The sequence below is a fragment of the Cervus canadensis genome, chromosome 9, assembly GCF_019320065.1.
Source record: "Cervus canadensis isolate Bull #8, Minnesota chromosome 9, ASM1932006v1, whole genome shotgun sequence".
NCBI lineage: Eukaryota > Metazoa > Chordata > Mammalia > Artiodactyla > Cervidae > Cervus > Cervus canadensis.
Genome location: NC_057394.1, coordinates 42,447,196 through 42,465,840, shown reverse-complemented (window position 1 = coordinate 42,465,840; position 18,645 = coordinate 42,447,196). Strand labels below are relative to the sequence as shown.

Genomic DNA, 18,645 nt, shown 5'->3' with positions numbered 1-18,645 from the left:
CACACATACACAAAACTGCAGGCAGGAGCTCCTCCTCTGACCACACCTCGGGCCCAGCCCTCCGATCTTCTGAAGTTTTTAAAGAACTCTTGTAATTTATTCTGCTCCCATCAAAAAATATCTGTAAACTAACTTTCCATCAGTGGAGATAAACATTACTGTTTGCCTACTCTTGAGTATTAATATCTAAGTTACTTATGAAAGTATGTTTCTAAATATAGCAATTCCTACTTTTAGCCTCAACTATTTCCATAATACTAGTGCTCAGTAAAGAACATTAGAATAATAAATATATAGTTTTTTTTCATTTATTTTTATTAGTTGGAAGGATTCTTGAAATAAATAAATACACTGTCAAAGTGCTAGTCACTCAGTTGGGTCCTACTGTTTGCAACCCTTGGACTGTAACTGCCAGGCTCCTCTGTCCATGGAATTCTCCAGGCAAGAATACTGGAGTGGGTTGCCATTCCCTTCTCCAGGGTATCTTCCCAACCCAGGGATCAAACCTGGGTCTCCCACATTTTGGTAGATTCTTTACCGTCTAAGCCACCAGGGAAGCCCCTGCAGGAAAATGAAAATAGAATAGGTTGCTTCCTGAGATACCCAATGATTTGGTCTATAGAGCAAGATCCTTTCTTCTCTATCATATACCATTTTATTTTTCACTTAAGAATTTATTTGATCTTGAAATATTCATACTAAAAGTTCAAAGCATATGTATGTTTATACATTAAAAATAATTCCAGTGCCTCCTTTATTGTGCCTAGGAGCCTTACTTCCCAAGAACAAAGATTGTTGACTGTATGTTTTAGATTCCTTCACACTTTTTCTATGCACATAAAATTAAAAGTACCATTATTTCCAACTCACAAGAAGTTAACTGTTTAAGATTTTCTCATTTATTTATATATAAGGCACTTATTCTTAATAATGCTAAAGGGAGAAAAAAACTTTCAAAAGCTTAACCATATTTCATTATATACGTGTATGTCATGAGAGAATAAGCCATGAAAACTCCTTAATTCTTTTACTATTGAAAATTTGACTGTCTAAATTATTAATATTGATCTTGCTAGTCTAATTTTCAGAATTCTGACATACCTAATTATAGACAGCCTACCTAAGAAAAATTCCTATATTTAGAATTTGGAGTTTTACCTTCAAATGTTTTGTTTTGGTAATTGCTAACCAATTAATATGGACTATTTATAAGAAGTCTGTATTTCAGAATTTCTTTGAGAAATTAAAGCACAGATAAAATCAAGATTTTTATTATTTTTAATTCTGAAAATATATTAATGATTATCTTAAATACTGTTAGCCTTTCAGAGCTAATCTACTTAAAAATATGCCTAACAATAATCTAAATATACCTATAAAGACATGACATTTCATTAATAAATAGTTGTGACTTACATCAGGTTAAATATATATATGCCATCACATAAGCTAAAGATTTTATGGGAAGTCAGTAATGGTCATAATCTGTTAACTTAAGTGGGAATTGATTTGAAAGTTTCAAATGACAAGATAATTAATATGAAAGAAAACACACATGATCTTTGTAAATGACTATGACATTTAACTTGCAATGCCTTTTCAGGCAGAATAGGAGATTGTAATGCTAATTGTTTCTGTTTCCATTATTTGAACTTACCTTATTAGTCCCATATTATTCACTGCTAATGAGTAAGACATCATATGCATTTTGTCCAAAGACAATATTCAACTGTGCTAATCAAAATATAACAGTATAACTTAAAAATCCATCCAGTTGTTACTACTACTAAGATTATTACTTTTTAAAGCAGAGATCTAATTTTGCATTAATTATAGTCATTTTGTTTTGCAAAAGTATAAACAAGGAGGTGCAATATACTTGCAATGATTAAAAAGAGTGCTTGCCTTTTTCAGGCTTCCCATAAATATTTTCTCACATATTTGTTAATGTATGTTTAACTTAGATATCTACTTGCTGAAAGGATAGTACTAAAGTTTTAAACCACAGAGTGAGAAAATATAAATCCTAATTTAAATAATTTTAGTGAATAGGGTAAAATTTTCTTATATTAAGAAAAATGTAGATAACTGACAATAATATATCTAATTTCATATCTGCTAAACACATTACATATTTAAATGTTAATATTATTTATAGAAATAATATATTGCTAAAATATGTTATCCAGTAATCTAAACCAATAAACAAACTATGTTTTAGTCATATTTGTTATAAAATAAATGCATAATTTACCAAATTATTTAGAAAATAATATTAACAATCTAGATAAGAAGAGTAATACAGAAAACAATAGAATATAGTTAATATGGGGGAATTCCTCAATATACTGGTTAAAATTGCTTCAAATGAGAAATACTAAATTAGTACCAATAAAAGTCTATAAAATAAGATTATTAAAATTATATAAAGCTCTGCTTTAAAAAATTAATGAGAATTTAATCTGTCAACATACTTTTGAGGTGACTCACTCTGTCTTCTTGAACAAATATATATATTCTCGGCCTTTTGGCTAAGATCAAGTGTAGTATATATATATGTATATATATATATATATATTAAACTAGTGGGTAATTTAAATAAAATAAATTTAGCTACATTATGAAATTAAAATCACTTGTTAACAGAATTTTTATCTAGATGTTATTTAGATGATAGGTTAGAATAATCTACATATTTGTCACACATATTGCAACACTGTCTCAATAATAATGATAATACAACTGTTCTATTGGTAATGATAATGCAATTTCGTAGAAGTGCTTGCAAAATAAGTGTGAATATTGTATTTTTGGAGAAGGAAATGGCAACTCATTCCCGTATTCTTGCCTGGAGAAGTCCATGGACAGAGGAGCCTGACAAGCTTCAGTCCTTGGGGTTATAAAGAATTGGACATGATTTACTGACTATCACTATTGTATTATTAGAGTTGCTGTTATAGTTAGTTAATGAAATGAACCCCATAAGATCTAGATGAATTATTCAATGTAAAATGTTCTTTCCGATGCATTTTTAGTGTATTTGTTTAAATGCAATGTCCACGATTTAACATTTTTGTCATATTGGAAATACACTTATATTTTGGAATTCTTTTAATAGTTTGCACTTAGGTGCATATATATTATCTAGATAATGCAATATAAGTTAAAAAATATGGGAAAGAGAGGTACATTGAAAATATTTATTTTATGCAATTTATTGTTTTCTATTATTCATCAGTATTAATGGTATCAAATGGCATACATCAAGGTAGCCTAAGGCAATTTGTCCATATATTCAACTATTTAAAATAATTAGTATCACAAATTAAATTAAAATTCTTTTTTCATTAAAATCTCAAAAAAATAAATAGAAAAATTGAGGAAAAAAATTCAACATCAAATTTAATGAATTTTCAGAAATAAACTAATAGCATATAATAGGACACAAATAATCAGATATCTAATTCATGTAACTTAGAATTATTATTTATAAGTAAATAATAAGGAATATTTAAAAATGCATTACTCTTTGAATATATTGGGCCTTAGAAATAATATCAGTATGTCATAAATTAAAGAACTTTTAATAAATTTAAAATAAAGATATCACTATGAATTTCCTAGTTGAAAAAGACAGTGTACACCAAAAATAACCTGACTTTCTTTCAATTTTGACAGAGAAGCATATCTCATTTCAGAGCTTAGGTACACACTCCTAAGTCAAAATTGATTCCCAATTAGTATGACTCAGTAGTGAGTCAATAAAATGGGGTATTTTTCAACCTTATTAGAAGCTTTATTTTGAACTATTTACATTTTACTTTACTTTGCTTCTTAAAAAGTTTACTTCTTAAAAAAATGAGTTAACGTAGCACTATAACTCTCACCAAGAAAATTACCCAAACTTCCTTAAAAATGTGGATTCTTACTTCTCTAGTTGTAGAGTATTTTAAAATCTATATACCAGACCATCATTCTAAATATATGCATTCAAATTTCTGATAAAGACAGATTACTATACCTATGTGCAGGTATTTTTCGGTTCCCAACAATCAGGATAACATCACAGAGTTGTTGTTGCTTCAGATAACTTTCCATTTTTCTGAATGTTTGCTCAGCATGGTGCACAGCCTGATAGAATTCTTCAGAGCTACCAGAATCCATATCACTTTGAGGTGTCAGCAAATGGTTAGTTTCTGACAGTCTGCAAACCACACACAAAAAGCACAAAAAGATGGGGTTTATAAAGTGCCACCAATTGTTCAGAACTATATAAAAGTTTTAGTTTTAAATTTAAGCTTCTCTTCTTATGTCCATTATTATTAATATGGCAGAAAAATCCATTTGGGGTTAAACGATTTGTTTTAGGAAGCAATAAATGAATTGTAAATTTTTCTCACCTTAAAGAAATTTAAAAGATAGGTTATCTGTATTTATTAGGAGATAATAAACTTGACAACAGTGAGAAATGGTAAATTACAAACATAACCTCCCTAAAATGAATTACTAGTTAAATGTTACTTTAATCAATTTGACATTGAGTTTGACCATTTAATTATATGTTTCTAAATTACTATTCTTGTGAGGTTTAAGTAAATGTTTTATATAACTAGGTGATTTTTACTGTGAGAAATTATAAAATGTCATTTGGAAAAAACTGACAAAAATTTGAAAGTACATTGTTGATTCATATTCTGTACCCAACTGATTAAACAAAAACATACATATATAATTATGTAAAAAACTCAGTTCAGTTGCTCAGTCATGTCCCACTCTTTGCGATCCCATGGACCACAGCAAGCCAGGCCTCCCTGTCGATCATCAACTCCCAGAGTTTACCCAAACTCATGTCCATTGAGTCTGTGATGCCATCCAACATCTCATCCTCTGTCATCCCCTTCTCCTCCTGCCTTCAATCTTTCCCAGCATCAGAGTCCTTTCAAAAAAGTCAGCTTTTCCCATCAAAATATTGGAGTTTCAGCTTCAACATCAGTCCTTCCAATGAACACCCAGGACTTATCTCCTTTAGGATAGGTTTGTTGGATCTTCTTGCAGTCCATGGGACTCTCAAGAGTCTTCTCCAACACCACAGTTCAAAAGCATCAATTCTTCATTGTTCAGCTTTCTTTATAGTCCAACTCTCACATCCATATATGACTACTGGAAAAACCATAGCCTTGACTAGACAGACCTATGTTGGCAAAGTAATGTTTCTGCTTTTTAATATGCTGTGTAGGTTGGTCATAACTTTCCTTCCAAGTTGTAAACATCTTTTAATTTCATGACTGCAATCACAATCTGCAGTGATTTTGGAGCCCCAAAAAGATAAAGTCAGCCACTGTTTCCCCATCTATTTCCCATGAAGTGATGGGACCAGATACCTTGATCTTAGTTTTCTGAATGTTGAGCTTTAAGCCAACTTTTTTACTCTCCTCTTCCACTTTCTTCAAGAGGCTCTTTAGTTCTTCTTCACTTTCTGCCATAAGGGTTGTGTCATCTTCATATCTGAGGTTATTGATATTTATCCTAGCAATCTTGTTTCCAGCTTGTACTTCACTGAGCTTTAGGATTTCATAAAATCCATGATACTTGATTTTGGCTCTTATATCTAATAATATTATAGTCTGTTTCACAGGAAAGACATTAAGATACCATATTTTATATATAGAACACTGTCAATATACATGCATGGTAGGACCAGCAGATTCAATTATATTCTCTGAAAATAAATCCTTAAAACAATTTAAAAATGAAACTGTATTAGATGCATGACATAAATAAGGGAATAAATGATGTATTTCAAGATAGAAAGTGACATGGAGTATTTTGCTTCCAGTTACAATGCAATAAATTGTCGCTAACTAAACCCTTCACCAGAAACACCAGAAAAAATTTATATGAAATATCAAAATAACTACTGGAGTATACTTATAGCTTCTAAGGCAGCTAGGATCTGAAAGAATAAGAACTTAGAATAAAGGTAAACTCATGAAAGTCAGCTCAAAATTACACACAACTTTTTCTTTCCTCCTCAATGTTTCTACCAACTATAAGCAGCATCAATTAGGAGTCTGAGAACCTAAAAAGCTAATAATATGACAACTAAGTCTGAATTTGGCAATAAGGAGTTCATGATCTGAGCCACAGTCAGCTCCTGGTCTTGTTTTTGCTGACTGTATAGAGCTTCTTCATATTTGGCTGCAAAGGATATAATCAATCTGATTTCAATGTCGACCATCTGGTGATGTCCATGTGTAGAGTCTTCTCTTGTGTTCTTGGAAGGGGGTATTTGCTATGACCAGTGTGTTCTCTTGGCAGAACTCTATTAGCCTTTGCCCTGCTTTATTCTGTACTGCAAGGTCAAATTGGCCTGTTTCTCCAGGTGTTTCTTGACTTCCTACTTTTGCATTCCAGTTTTCTATAATGAAAAGAACATCTTTTTGGGGTGTTAATTCTAAAATATCTTGTAGGTCTTCATAGAACCATTCACTTCTTCAGCATTAATGGTTGGGGCATAGGCTTGGATCACTGTGATACTGAATGGTTTGCCTTGGAAACAAACAGAGGTCATTCTGTCATTTTTGAGATTGCATCCAACTACTGCATTTCTGAGTCTTCGGTTAACCATGATGGCTACTCTATTCCTTCTAAGGGTTTCCTGCCCACAGTAGTAGATATAATGGTCATTTGAGTTCAATTCACCCATTCCAGTCCATTTTAGTTCGCTGATTCCTAGAATGTCGTCATTCACTCTTGCCATCTCCTGTTTGACCACTTGCAATTTGCCTTGATTCATGGACCTAATATTCCAGTTTCCTGTGCAATATTGCTCTTTCCAGCATCAGTCCTTACTTCTGTCACCAGTCCCATCCACAACTGGGTACTGTTTTTGCTTTGGCTCCATCCCTTCATTCTTTCTGGAGTTATTTCTCCACTGATCTCCATTAGCATATTGGGCAACTACCGACCTGGAGAGTTCCTCTTTCAGTATCCTATCATTTTGCCTTTTCATACTGTTCACGGGGTTCTCAAGGCAAGAATACTGAAGTGGTTTGCCATTCCCTTCTCCAGTGGACCACATTCTGTCCTTATTGCCAAATTCAGACTTAAATTGAAGAAAGTAGGGAAAACCACTAGACCATTCAGGTATGACCTAAATCAAATCCCTTATGACTATACAGTGGAAGTGAGAAATAGATTTAAGGGACTACGTCTGATAGACAGAGTGCTTGATGAACTATGGATGGAAGTTCGTGACATTGTACAGGAGACAGGGATCAAGACCATCCCCATGGGAAAAAAAATGCAAAAAAGCAAAATGTTGTCTCAGGAGGCCTTACAAATAGCTGTGAAAAGAAGAGAAACAAAAAGCCAAGGAGAAAAGGAAAGATATTCCCATTTGATTGCAGAGTTCCAAAGAATAGCCAGGAGAGATAGGAAAGCCTTCCTCAGTGATCAATGCGAAGAAATAGAGGAAAACAACAGAATGGGAGAGACTAGAGATCTCTTCAAGAAAATTAGAGATATCAAGGAAACATTTCATGCAAAAATGGGCTCAATAAAGGACAGAAATAGTATGGACCTAACAGAAGCAGAAGATATTAAGAAGAGGTGGCAAGAATATACAGAAGAACTGTACAAAAAAGATCTTCATGACCCAGATAATCACAACAGTGTGATTACTCACCTAGAGCCAGACATCCTGTAATGTGAAGTCAAGTGGGCCTTAGAAAGCATCACTACGAACAAAGCTGCTAGTGGAGGTGATGGAATTCCAGTTGAGCTATTTCAAATCCTGAAAGATGATGCTGTGAAAGTGCTGCACTCAATATGCCAGCAAATTTGGAAAACTCAACAGTGGCCACAGGACTGGAAAAGGTCTGTTTTCATTCCAATCCCTAAGAAAGGCAATCCCAAAGAATGCTCAAACTACCGCACAATTGCACTCATCTCACACACTAGTAAAGTAATGCTCAAAATTCTCCAAGCCAGTCTTCAGCAATACGTGAACCATGAACTTCCAGATGTTCAAGCTGGTTTTAGGAAAGGCAGAGGAACCAGAGATCAAACTGCCAACGTCTCTTGGATCATCCAAAAAGCAAGAGAGTTCCAGAAAAACACCTATTTCTGCTTTATTGACTGTGCCAAAGCCTTTGTCTGCGTGAATCAGAATAAACTGTGGAAAATTCTGAAAGAGATGGGAATACCAGACCACCTGACCTGCCTCTTGAGAAACCTGTATGCAGGTCAGGAAGCAACAGTTAGAACTGGATATGGAACAACAGACTGGTTCCAAATAACAAAAGTAGTACGTCAAGGCTGTATATTGTCACCCTGCTTATTGAACTTATATGCAGAGTATATCATGAGAAACACTGGTCTGGAAGAAGCACAAGCTGGAATCAAGATTTCCGGGAGAAATATCAATAACCTCAGACATGCAGATGACACCACCCTTATGGCAAAAATTGAAGAGGAACTAAAAAGCCTCTTGAAAGTGAAAGAGGAGAGTGAAAACATTGGCTTAAAGCTCAACATTCAGAAAACTAAGATCATGGCATCTGGTCCCATCACTTCAGGGCAAATAGATGGGGAAACAGTGGCTGACTTTATTTTTCTGGGCTCCAAAATCACTGCAGATGGTGATTGTAGTCATGAAATTAAAAGATGCTTACTCCTTGGAAGGAAAGTTATGACCAACCGAGATAGCATATTAAAAAGCAGAGGCATTACTTTGCCAACAAAGTCCGTCTGGTCAAGGCTATGGTTTTTCCAGTGGTCATATGTGGATGTGAGAGTTGGACTGTGAAGAAAGCTGAGCGCCAAAAAATTAGTGCTTTTGAACTTTGGTGTTGTGGACAACTCTTGAGAGTCCCTTGGACTGCTAGGATATCCAACCGGTCCATCCTAGAGGAGATCAGTCCTGGGTGTTCATTGGAAGGACTGATGCTGAAGCGGAAATTCCAATACTTTGGCCACCTCATGCGAAGAGTTGACTCATTGGAAAAGACCCTGATGCTGGGGGGGGATTGGGGGCAGAAGGTAAAGGGGACGACAGAGGATGAGATGGCTGGATGGCATCACCGACTCGATGGACAGGAGTTTGAGTAAACTCCGGGAGTTGGTGATGGACAGGGAGGCCTGCTGTGCTGCGGTTCATGGGGTCACAAAGAGTCGGACATGACTAAGCGACTGAGCTGAACTGAAGCAGAACTTCTGGTGGTACCGTGTGTCTTGGTGGAAGAATGGATATTGGCCTCAAAGGCAGTCAGAACTTGAGGGCAAGTGTGGGACCATAGGCAGGAAAGTTCAGGTATGGCCACTATTGTGTGCCACTTTTCCCTTAGTGGTTATTTGCCGATTCCTAAAAGTGCTATGTGAGTAAAAAATAGTTATAGTACATTTAGAAGTTAACAGAGCTTGAAAGATAACAATTTGAATTTAAGGGCAAACAAAAACAGGAAACTCTGGCAAATAAATGACTTTCCATTGAACTTCTGAAGAATTATATTCTAGAAGTCATAGAAACTGGAAATAGGCAAGATAATACAAAGGCTGAAATCTAGATTTGAATCAATAAAATATCCAATTGAATTAAGGTGATATTCTAATGTAACAAACAGTCAAAATAAATTCTCATTAGAAAGAGATAACCTTATTTAGATTCTTTTATTTCTTGTGTATGTGCATACAGTACTTGACATTAAATAAAAATAGCAAGCTTATAAAGAAGTTACAAGGAGAAAAACAAACATTAGAAACAGGCCACCAGGTACTACAGATATCTTTAGATGGGTGGGTTACAGCTAGGTATTTAGTAGATGTGAAAATAATTATCATTAATATTAATATTCTTTAATATAGCAGTGATTTGAAAACATAAGTAGAAAATATTTAAACTAAAATAAAAAGACTGTCATCAGAGAGTGGAAAAAGAGATCATGTCCTCTAGGTGTTTTAATGAGGCAAATATAACATTGATACAAAACCTGGAAAGGATGACACAGGGAAGGAAAATTAATGGTCATTGTCTCTCTTAAAGATATTTGTATAAATTGTAAGAAAATATTAGCAACCAAATACAGAAAAGAATGTGAAAAAAGAAATGAATACAAATAATAAAAGTATCAAATATATGGTTGGTAATGCATCAAAACTAAGTTAGACTTAAAGGAAAATTTTTAATTATATAAACCACTTCATTCATTCATATAGCAAATATCAAATTTTGTTGAATCCTTTTCACCTTGAGATTAACAACAAAATCTACTAGTACTACCCCTTCTATAATTAGCCTCCAACTAATAAAAATAAGTGAAAAAACAAACAAACAAACAAACATTTTTCTGTAGGGCCTTGCCAGTGTAATGTAAGCAAAAACAAACAAACAAACAAAACAACATTAGAGTTAGATAAGAAAAAACATATTTAGTATTATTTCCAGAAGATGTTTTTGTATTAATCAAACACCCAAAAGAATATACAGACAAGTTTATGAATATAAATCCATTAAAATTATGTGTATTCTCTGTTATCTGTAATATTTTCCTTTGTAACATGGTTATTTTCATCAGAATTTGCATGTTTTCCTTAAAATATTTAATAGCAATAATAGATATTTTAAATAGTTAATAGAAAAATTGTTATAGTATTTGTCTTCCTTTCATAAGTTTGCAAATTACAACCCCAGAATATGGTATTTTCCAGCATATATTTAAGAAATTCAGGCTCAGGCATATGTGACAAGAATAACAGAATTATTTCAGACATTAACACACTGAACAGAAATGTCACAAAAGTCCCTGAAGGATACATCTTTAAATCTAAAATGAGCATAATATTATTGACTCTCATTTAACTAAGGAGAATAGAGTCAGAACTGTAAGTTGCCAATTAGATCAAGAATGCCCCTTTAAGACCCTGATATTTCTGGTCTGGTATCAGACTGCATGAATATATAATGTCTAAAAGTCAAGATATTAGAGATAGCCCTGCAAAATGGCTCCAGATAGGTTTCCAGGAGTTTTGGGATAAATTCAGATCCTTATGTTAACTTTCTACAAGTTAAATAATGTACTTAGGGCAGAAAGTTTTACACCTCATTAAGAATTTCATAGCTTGGGAAATGTTATTGGGAAAATGATCTAGTGTATTTTATTTTCAAGTCACTCAAATTGTGATTGATGCAATATTAGAGGAGATAAGGAAAAATATAATTTATTTTACTTTCAGTTTTAGAGCTTTGTGAGACCACAGACATAAAATGAAACAGGGCATACATAGAATTTGACAAGATCCAGGCAAAGTCAAAAAGCTAATTACTGTCAAGGTAGTCTTTTTTTACATAACCTAGGTACATTAGCAAATGATTATAACAGGGACTTAAGCCTTTTCTGAAGAATTCGAAAATACTTTGAGAGTAAGTCTTAAAAGAACAGTTAGAAACTAGCCTCAAAAATTATTTTTTCAGAGTTCATATTCATTCCTAGATTTATTTCCTAAAATTTCTAATGCCTTGTTTTTTCATGTTATATATGAAAACAAGTCACTTTTCTTGAAGAGTAGTTGAATTGTGAGAGAAACAGTTATGTTGATTTGATGCTATTTTCTCCTTATAAAGTCACTGTCACAGTGCTTACACATTTCCTCTTAAATCTTTTTCTGGTCTCAGACTTGAGTAAGGCTTGTTGTTCTTAAATTTTGGCTCAAGATATAAAAAGCAGTTTCAAGATGCTTATGAATTTTAAGCTAAACTTCATTGTATAATGAAGACTTATTATATACCTAGGCTTATTGTTTTAATAAATACAATCTTAAAATTTTAAGATATAGATGTCATATCTTTATAAAGTTTTCTATATCTAAAATGCCAGAAAAATCTGACATTGAATTATTGAATTTTATGTCTTCAAACTAAATAAACTTTATAGCCTCTTTCTAATCTGAGAGTCTAACAGCTGTTGTGATATGACATAGTAATTTTTATTCTTATTGTGACTCAATAATATAAAGCCTCTAGCATATGGTATCTAGTTCCCTGACCAGGGATCAAATATGGGCCCGCTGCATTGGGAGAGCAGAGTCTTAGCCTCAGAACCACCAGGGAAGTCCCTAAAGTCTCTAGTTTTAAGAAACACAATTTTAAAAGTCTAATATTACTTCTTCCCATTAAAATTTAAACATATTTAAGATTTCCTGAACCTAAAGTATTAAAACAATAAAAATAAGAAAAGCTATTTTTAACCTTTAGAAAAGAACTATGTCACTGAACAGTGGTGGCTACAGGACTGGAAAAGGTGTTTTCATTCCAATCCTAAAGAAGGGCAATGCCAAAGAATATTCAAACTACCACACAATTGCACTCATTTCACATGCTAAGAAAGTAATATTCAAAATTCTCCAAGATAGGCTTTAACAGTATGTGAACTGAAAACTTCCAAATACACAAGCTGGATTTAGAAAAGGCAGAGGAACTGGAGATAAAATTGCCAATGTCTGTTGGATCATAGAAAAAGCAAAGGAAATCCAGAAAGAAAAAAAAAAAAAAAAACTACCTCTGCTTCATAGACTACACTAAAGCCTTTGACTCTGTGTGTGTGTGTGTGTGTGTGTGTGCGTGTGTGTTAGTTTTTCAGTCATGTCCAAATCTTTGAGATCCCATGGACTGTAGCCCACCAGGTTCCTCTGTCCATGGGATTCTCCAGGCAAGGATACTAAAATGGGTTGCCATTTCCTCCTCCAGTTTGACTTTGTTGACCAGAACAAATTGGAAAATTCTTAAAGAGGTGGGAATATCAGACCACCTTACTACCTGCTTCCTGAGAAACCTGTGTGTAGGTCAAGAAGCAAGAGTTAGAACCAGACATGGAAAAATAAACTGTCTCAAGATGCAAAAAGGAGTACGTCAAGGCTGTATATTGTCACCATGCTTATTTAACTTATATGCAGAGTACATCAGGCAAAATGCTGGGCTGAATGAAGCACAAGATGAAATTAAGATTGCCAGGAGAAATATCAATAATCTCAGATATGTAGATGACACCACCCTTATGGCAAAATGTGAAGAGGAACTAAAGAGCCTCTTGATGAAAGTGAAAGAGGATAGTGTAAAAGCTGGCTTAAAATTCAACACGAAAAAGACTAAGATCATGGCATTTGGTCCCATCACTTCATGGCATAAAATTGATCTAGCCACAACAGGGAGTTTTTGAAATTCCAAAACTGGTCTTTTGTGTATATAATTAGAAGCTAAAAGGTCTGAAACTAAGCAAATAGAGAGGGAAGTCTTTTTCCGTTGATATACTGAAGCCTCCCAATGAACTCATGAAACCCAAAAGATCTGTGAATCAAAAATTATTTCACTTTCAGATACTGTTTCTAAGTTCCTTCCTACAAATAAAAATCTGTGCCTTATTCCCTGCATTTGATCCCTGGAATGGGAAGATCACCTGGTGAAGGAAATGGCAACCCACTTCAGTATTCTTGCCTGGGAAATCCCTTAGACAGAGGATGCTGGCAGGCTATAGTCCATGGGGTTGCAAAAGAGTCAGACATGACTTAGTGATTAAACAACAACAACAAATACTCTAAACGTGGGTCAAGAGGCTTCTTCCACCTCTCCTTCTCCTTCAGCAATTTACTCAGAACTTGCTAAGCTGCCATTTTGTCTTTCCTTTTTTTTTTTTTTTTTTTGTCTCTGCAACATAACATGTGAGCTCTTAGTTCCCCAACCAGGGATAAAACCTGTTCAACCTGTAGTAGAAGCATGGAGCTCTAACCACTGGACTACCAGGGAATTCCCAAAGCCATTCATTGTATCTTTCTGACTCTCCTGTTCCTTTCCCAAAATCTTCCTACCCAGTAGTCTTCCCATAAACGCTTTTCCCTCTGTCACTACTTCCAGCCATGCTGATATCCACTATCTGGTAGAATGCAGGTCTTTGTCCCCAGCAGAATTATGTGCCACACTTAAGGAATTTCCCAATGCTGTGCTTTTGAGACTGTAAATTTGTGATATACACCTATGATCCAGAATTCTCTGACTTGTATCAACTAATGAAAATCTTAGATAAAACCAAGTCAGACAATGGAAAACTACTGCTGTCTGGCTTCACCCTTTAGATGATATCCATAGAAAGGACATCAGTGTTGTGGGACCAACCTTAGTGAGGAAATTCCTTGTGTTTTTCTCATTCCCTTGGCTGAAGGAAAATTCAGTCTCTACACAAAGACCTGATGAAATTATTCATGGTTATTACTCATGCCCTTAGAAAATATTCTGGGAAAACTCTGCCATCTCCTGTGGCAAAATCCTCCTTAAACTCAATGAAATCATCTTTAATTCAGTCTTTGTTGGGAAATTAATAAGAAAATCTATTGCTGATGAAATGGGCATAATTAAATTGGAAAACAATGGACACTCATGATCTGGTCAACTTGACTAATCAGCTATCTATAACAATCACTACACAGAAAAGCTTAAGACCATGAATATCATGGATTTGCAGCTGCAGCAAATAGAAAGACAAATTCTCAAGGGTCCTTCCAGGGTCCAGGTCCCTACCACTATCAGCTGCCTGGCCATTTGAAGAATTACCCAAAGTTAAAAAGAAGGCCCTACCAGTGCCCAAAGCTCCTGTCCTGATTGGTTTAATGAACTTTCTGAGAAATTTGACAGATATCCCCCTTTCCTAGATACTCACAAATAAGCATGATCTGAGGAGAGTGTTGGGGTCATCTCAATATTTCACTAACACCATGGGGAGAATTGGACTTTTTATAGAATCCAAGACTATTACTGCTCTTGTAGACACAAGAACAAATGTCTGTCTTGAACCCCGCCAGCCTCAGGATCACCCTTTCTCAGAGCACAGGAAAGGCACAAATGGTGGGAGTTTCCAACACAGATACCAAGCTAAATATATTGGGTTCCTTGTTTTTTAGATAGGGTCTTTTCTAGGAACTCATCAGTTTCTTCTTTTTCCTTCTCTACTTTTTGGGCTGAAACCTCCTGCAATTATTACAAGCAATTTTTTTTCCTTTTCCCCACAAAGGGGAAATACATCTATAAATTCTTGACCCCTCCAGATCTGATCCTAACTCCAGTCCTAATGTTAAGAGTCCCCTTCCTTGCTGCTGTTTTGTCAATTCCCAGTCACAAAGATTTGCTAGATTCTGTTCCTTCTAACTTATGGACTACTTCTTTAAATGACATAGGACACATTCATTCAGCCTCATCAATTAAGATTCAGGTAGACTCTAATGCTGGGAAAGACTGAGGGCAGAAGGAGAAAGAGGGGACAGAAGATGAGATGGTTGGATAGCACTGACTCAGTGGACCTGAGTTTAAGCAAAGTCCAGCAGACAGTGAAGGACACAGAAGCCTGGTGTGCTATAGTCCATGGGGTTGCAAAAAGTCAGACACGTCTTAGTGACTGAAGAACAGCAGACCCTAGTAAACCTTTGCCTCCCTTGAGTCAAAACCTTCTCAGACCTGAAGCCCTAGAAAAAAATGTGTCCCATTGCCAAGGGATACCCCTAAAGGGGCCTCATAATCCCATTAAAAAGTCCCTGTAACACAACAGTCCTTCCCATACACAAACTTCATAATGCAGGCAGCCATTTCATTCAAGATCTTCTAGCCATAAACAATACAGTAATACCACATCTCCCTGTGGTCCCCATCCCTCATACTATTCTCAAGTCAATCCTTCCAAACAGGTAGATTTTGTATGTGTTTTTGCTCAATCATGTCTGACTCTTCACAACCCCATAGACTGTAGCTCTCCAGGCTCCTTAGTCCATGGAATTCTCCAAGAATACTGAAGTGGGTTGCCATGCCCTCCTCCAGGGGATCTTCCCAACCCAGGGATCAAACCCCAGTCTCCCACATTGCAGGCAGATTCTTTACCATTTGAGCCACCAGGGAAGCCCCCAGCTTTTTACAGTTAGAGATTTATATAGTACTTTCTTCAGCATTTCTATACATCCAGATAGTCAGTATCTGTTTGCCTTTATGTGGGTAAGATGTCAATTTACTTTGTGTCTTAGAGCTTCATGGAAAGCCCCACTTATTTTTCACAGATATTGAACTAAGACTTGGCCAATGTATATTTTGCCCATGACCACTTCATGCCAATATGTTGACAAACGTTTGCTATGTTCTCCCATTGAGGAAGCAAGCCTCAGGGACAACCTACATTTCCTCACTCACTAGCACACTAAGGGCATAAAGTCTTAAGGGATAAGCTCCAATTTGTCCAAACTCAAGTAAGATACTGGGCTTTCTTAGGGGCCAAAGAGCTGCCCTGTAGTCGCTCAAGAAACCATACTGGGGATACTGATAAAAAAAAATAGTTGGGGAAAACAATACTTTTGGAAACCTCCCTCATAGGCAGCCAAAACATGTCAGAGGTGTCAGATCTGACCTAGGTATAACTTAGGAAAGCTTATGCATACTCCTCAAGACCACTTTCCTTTGCTTCCAGGTCCCTTTGCTATCTGGCAACTGTATTTTATCCAGCTGTCTTCCTCTCAAGGATACAAATATATTTTGGGGACGATTTGCATGAATTCCCAATGCATGGAAGCCTTTTCTTGCAGATAAGTCACTGCCCTGGCAGTGACCAAAATATAGTTGGAAAGGATTATTCTTACTTAGGAAATTCCCTAGGAATTACATGGTGTTAAAGGTAGCCATTTCACCGGACAAATTTCAAATGCTGTTTGTGAAATCTGGCATTTCCATTGTGCCTGTTAGCCTCAATTTTCTGGTCTAGTAGAAAAACCAATATCATTATCAAAACTCAATTGGTAAAACTCTCTGAGGCTTTCAATTTTTTTTTTTTTTTGTCTTAATCCCTACCCATTGCTCTATTAAATGTAAGATCTACACACTTTGGAAAACAAATATTCACCCTTAGAAATAAATACTAGAAATCCATGATTTTTGGTGCAGGGTTAGATGAGCTCCTTCTAGTCAAGGGAGAGCTTTTATATTATTGTTAAAGTCTCATTAAGCCTGTAAAGAAAAATGAGTACCTGACTGAAAAATCTTTACACAGTGAGCTCCCAGGAGACCATATAAAATAACACAATTAACAGCCAGGGGACTATGTTTATTGAAAAAGATGGCTTGCAAAGGATTCCTTTGCCCAGATGAAAGAGGTCCCATCAGGTACTTTCAAACAAATTTTGTGCTGTTAAACATAAAAGTATTACCTCTTAGAATCCCATTTCCCCTTAAAAAAAAAAAAAAAAAGCCTTCCCTACCTAAGTGGGCCTCTGAAATACCTGGAGACCTAGAACTTAAACTGACTCTGTTGTGAAGCTGATGGTACGTGATGCAGACAACTTCCAAGACTCTGGACCAGGCCAGTAGTCAGCATGGTCCCTGATTAAATCTGTTTAAATCTCTGTCATTACCTTTGTTCTAATTGCTGTCATCAGGGAATTGCTATATCTTCTTCATTATGTAATAACTGATGCATCAACTTGCCACTCTTCCTTCTTACCTTCTCACATTCCTTCTTATACACAAAATTTTCAATGAGTGAAAACATTTGTGATGAATTTATGCCTGGAATGAAAGTTAGAGGACAAGACTCTAGTCTTTTGGTCCTTTGATTCTGACTATGAAAGACCAGATATTTATTTTGGGACTCCTCCATGTAGCTATGGATTTATTAATGTTCTTTGCCTTGCTATTTCCTTCTCCAGTATTATCATTATCTCTCTCAAAATCTATCCAGACCCTATATGCCTGGGAAATCTGCATTTCCCAAAGTCTAGCCACTGGAGGAAATCTAACAGACAGTTGGATCACCATCAACACTCCAGATTACTGATTGAATACTGGGATCCTCTTGCCTTGGCTATCTTTGATCTTTCTATCATCCCACTACTATGTCTTATTCAGAATTCATCTATTGTCCCAGAATATCCTATTAATTAACTGTGCCACAGCTGCATTTTCTTCTTTGTCAGGAGAACCAGATAACACCTAGCAGCCCCCAACAGTTTTCTAGAAATGTTTCTTTCAACAGGAACTGGCAATTACCTGGAAGCACTGGATTCAACTTCCAAACACCTACCTTTACCTCACTGTGTAACAATAAAACATATTGCTATGATAAACCTTTTGTATCCCAACAAAGAAGGCTTCTAGGCAACTCAAGTGTTAACAAACCATGATTTAATTTCACCTTTAACACCTCCTTTCCCTGCACTCCAGGGCTTCCATGGTGGCTCAGAGGTTAAAGGGTCTGCCTGCAATGCAGGAGACCCGAGTTCGATCCCTGGGTTGGGAAGATCCCCTGGAGAAGGAAATGGCACCCCATTCCAGTATTCTTGTCTAGAGAATCCCATGGACGGAGGAGACTGGTGGGCTACATTAGTCCATGGGGTCGCAAAGAGTCAGACACGACTGAGCGACTTCACTTTCTTTCTTTTTCTTTTCCCTGTGTTCCACCTAGCTGTGTCTTTTTTTGTAATTGGAAGATTGCCCCCCAGGGGATGTCTTCCAGTGGTATATCATTCTGGTTCCCTCCAGAATTTGTGATCTCACTTTGAAATTCTAAGACCCCAAGTAACCTGTCTTTTTGCCTCTTCATGGTTTGTGATGCTATCAGTTAGCAACTTCTTGAA

The 18,645-nt window shown here is 35.7% G+C and overlaps 1 protein-coding gene across 2 annotated transcripts in view; it reads right to left on the bottom strand.

Moving 5' to 3' along the window:
* KLHL1 (kelch like family member 1) overlaps positions 1 to 18,645 on the bottom strand; it is a 476,190-nt gene that overhangs the window by 286,640 nt on the left and 170,905 nt on the right. The window contains exon 2 of one of the 2 annotated variants that reach the window (XM_043478165.1): positions 4,022 to 4,204. The exons of the other annotated variant lie outside the window; for it this stretch is intronic. Within the exon in view, the coding sequence (XP_043334100.1) occupies positions 4,022 to 4,204 (183 nt within the window). The remainder of the gene's footprint in view (positions 1 to 4,021; positions 4,205 to 18,645) is intronic. 2 annotated transcript variants of the gene reach the window in all.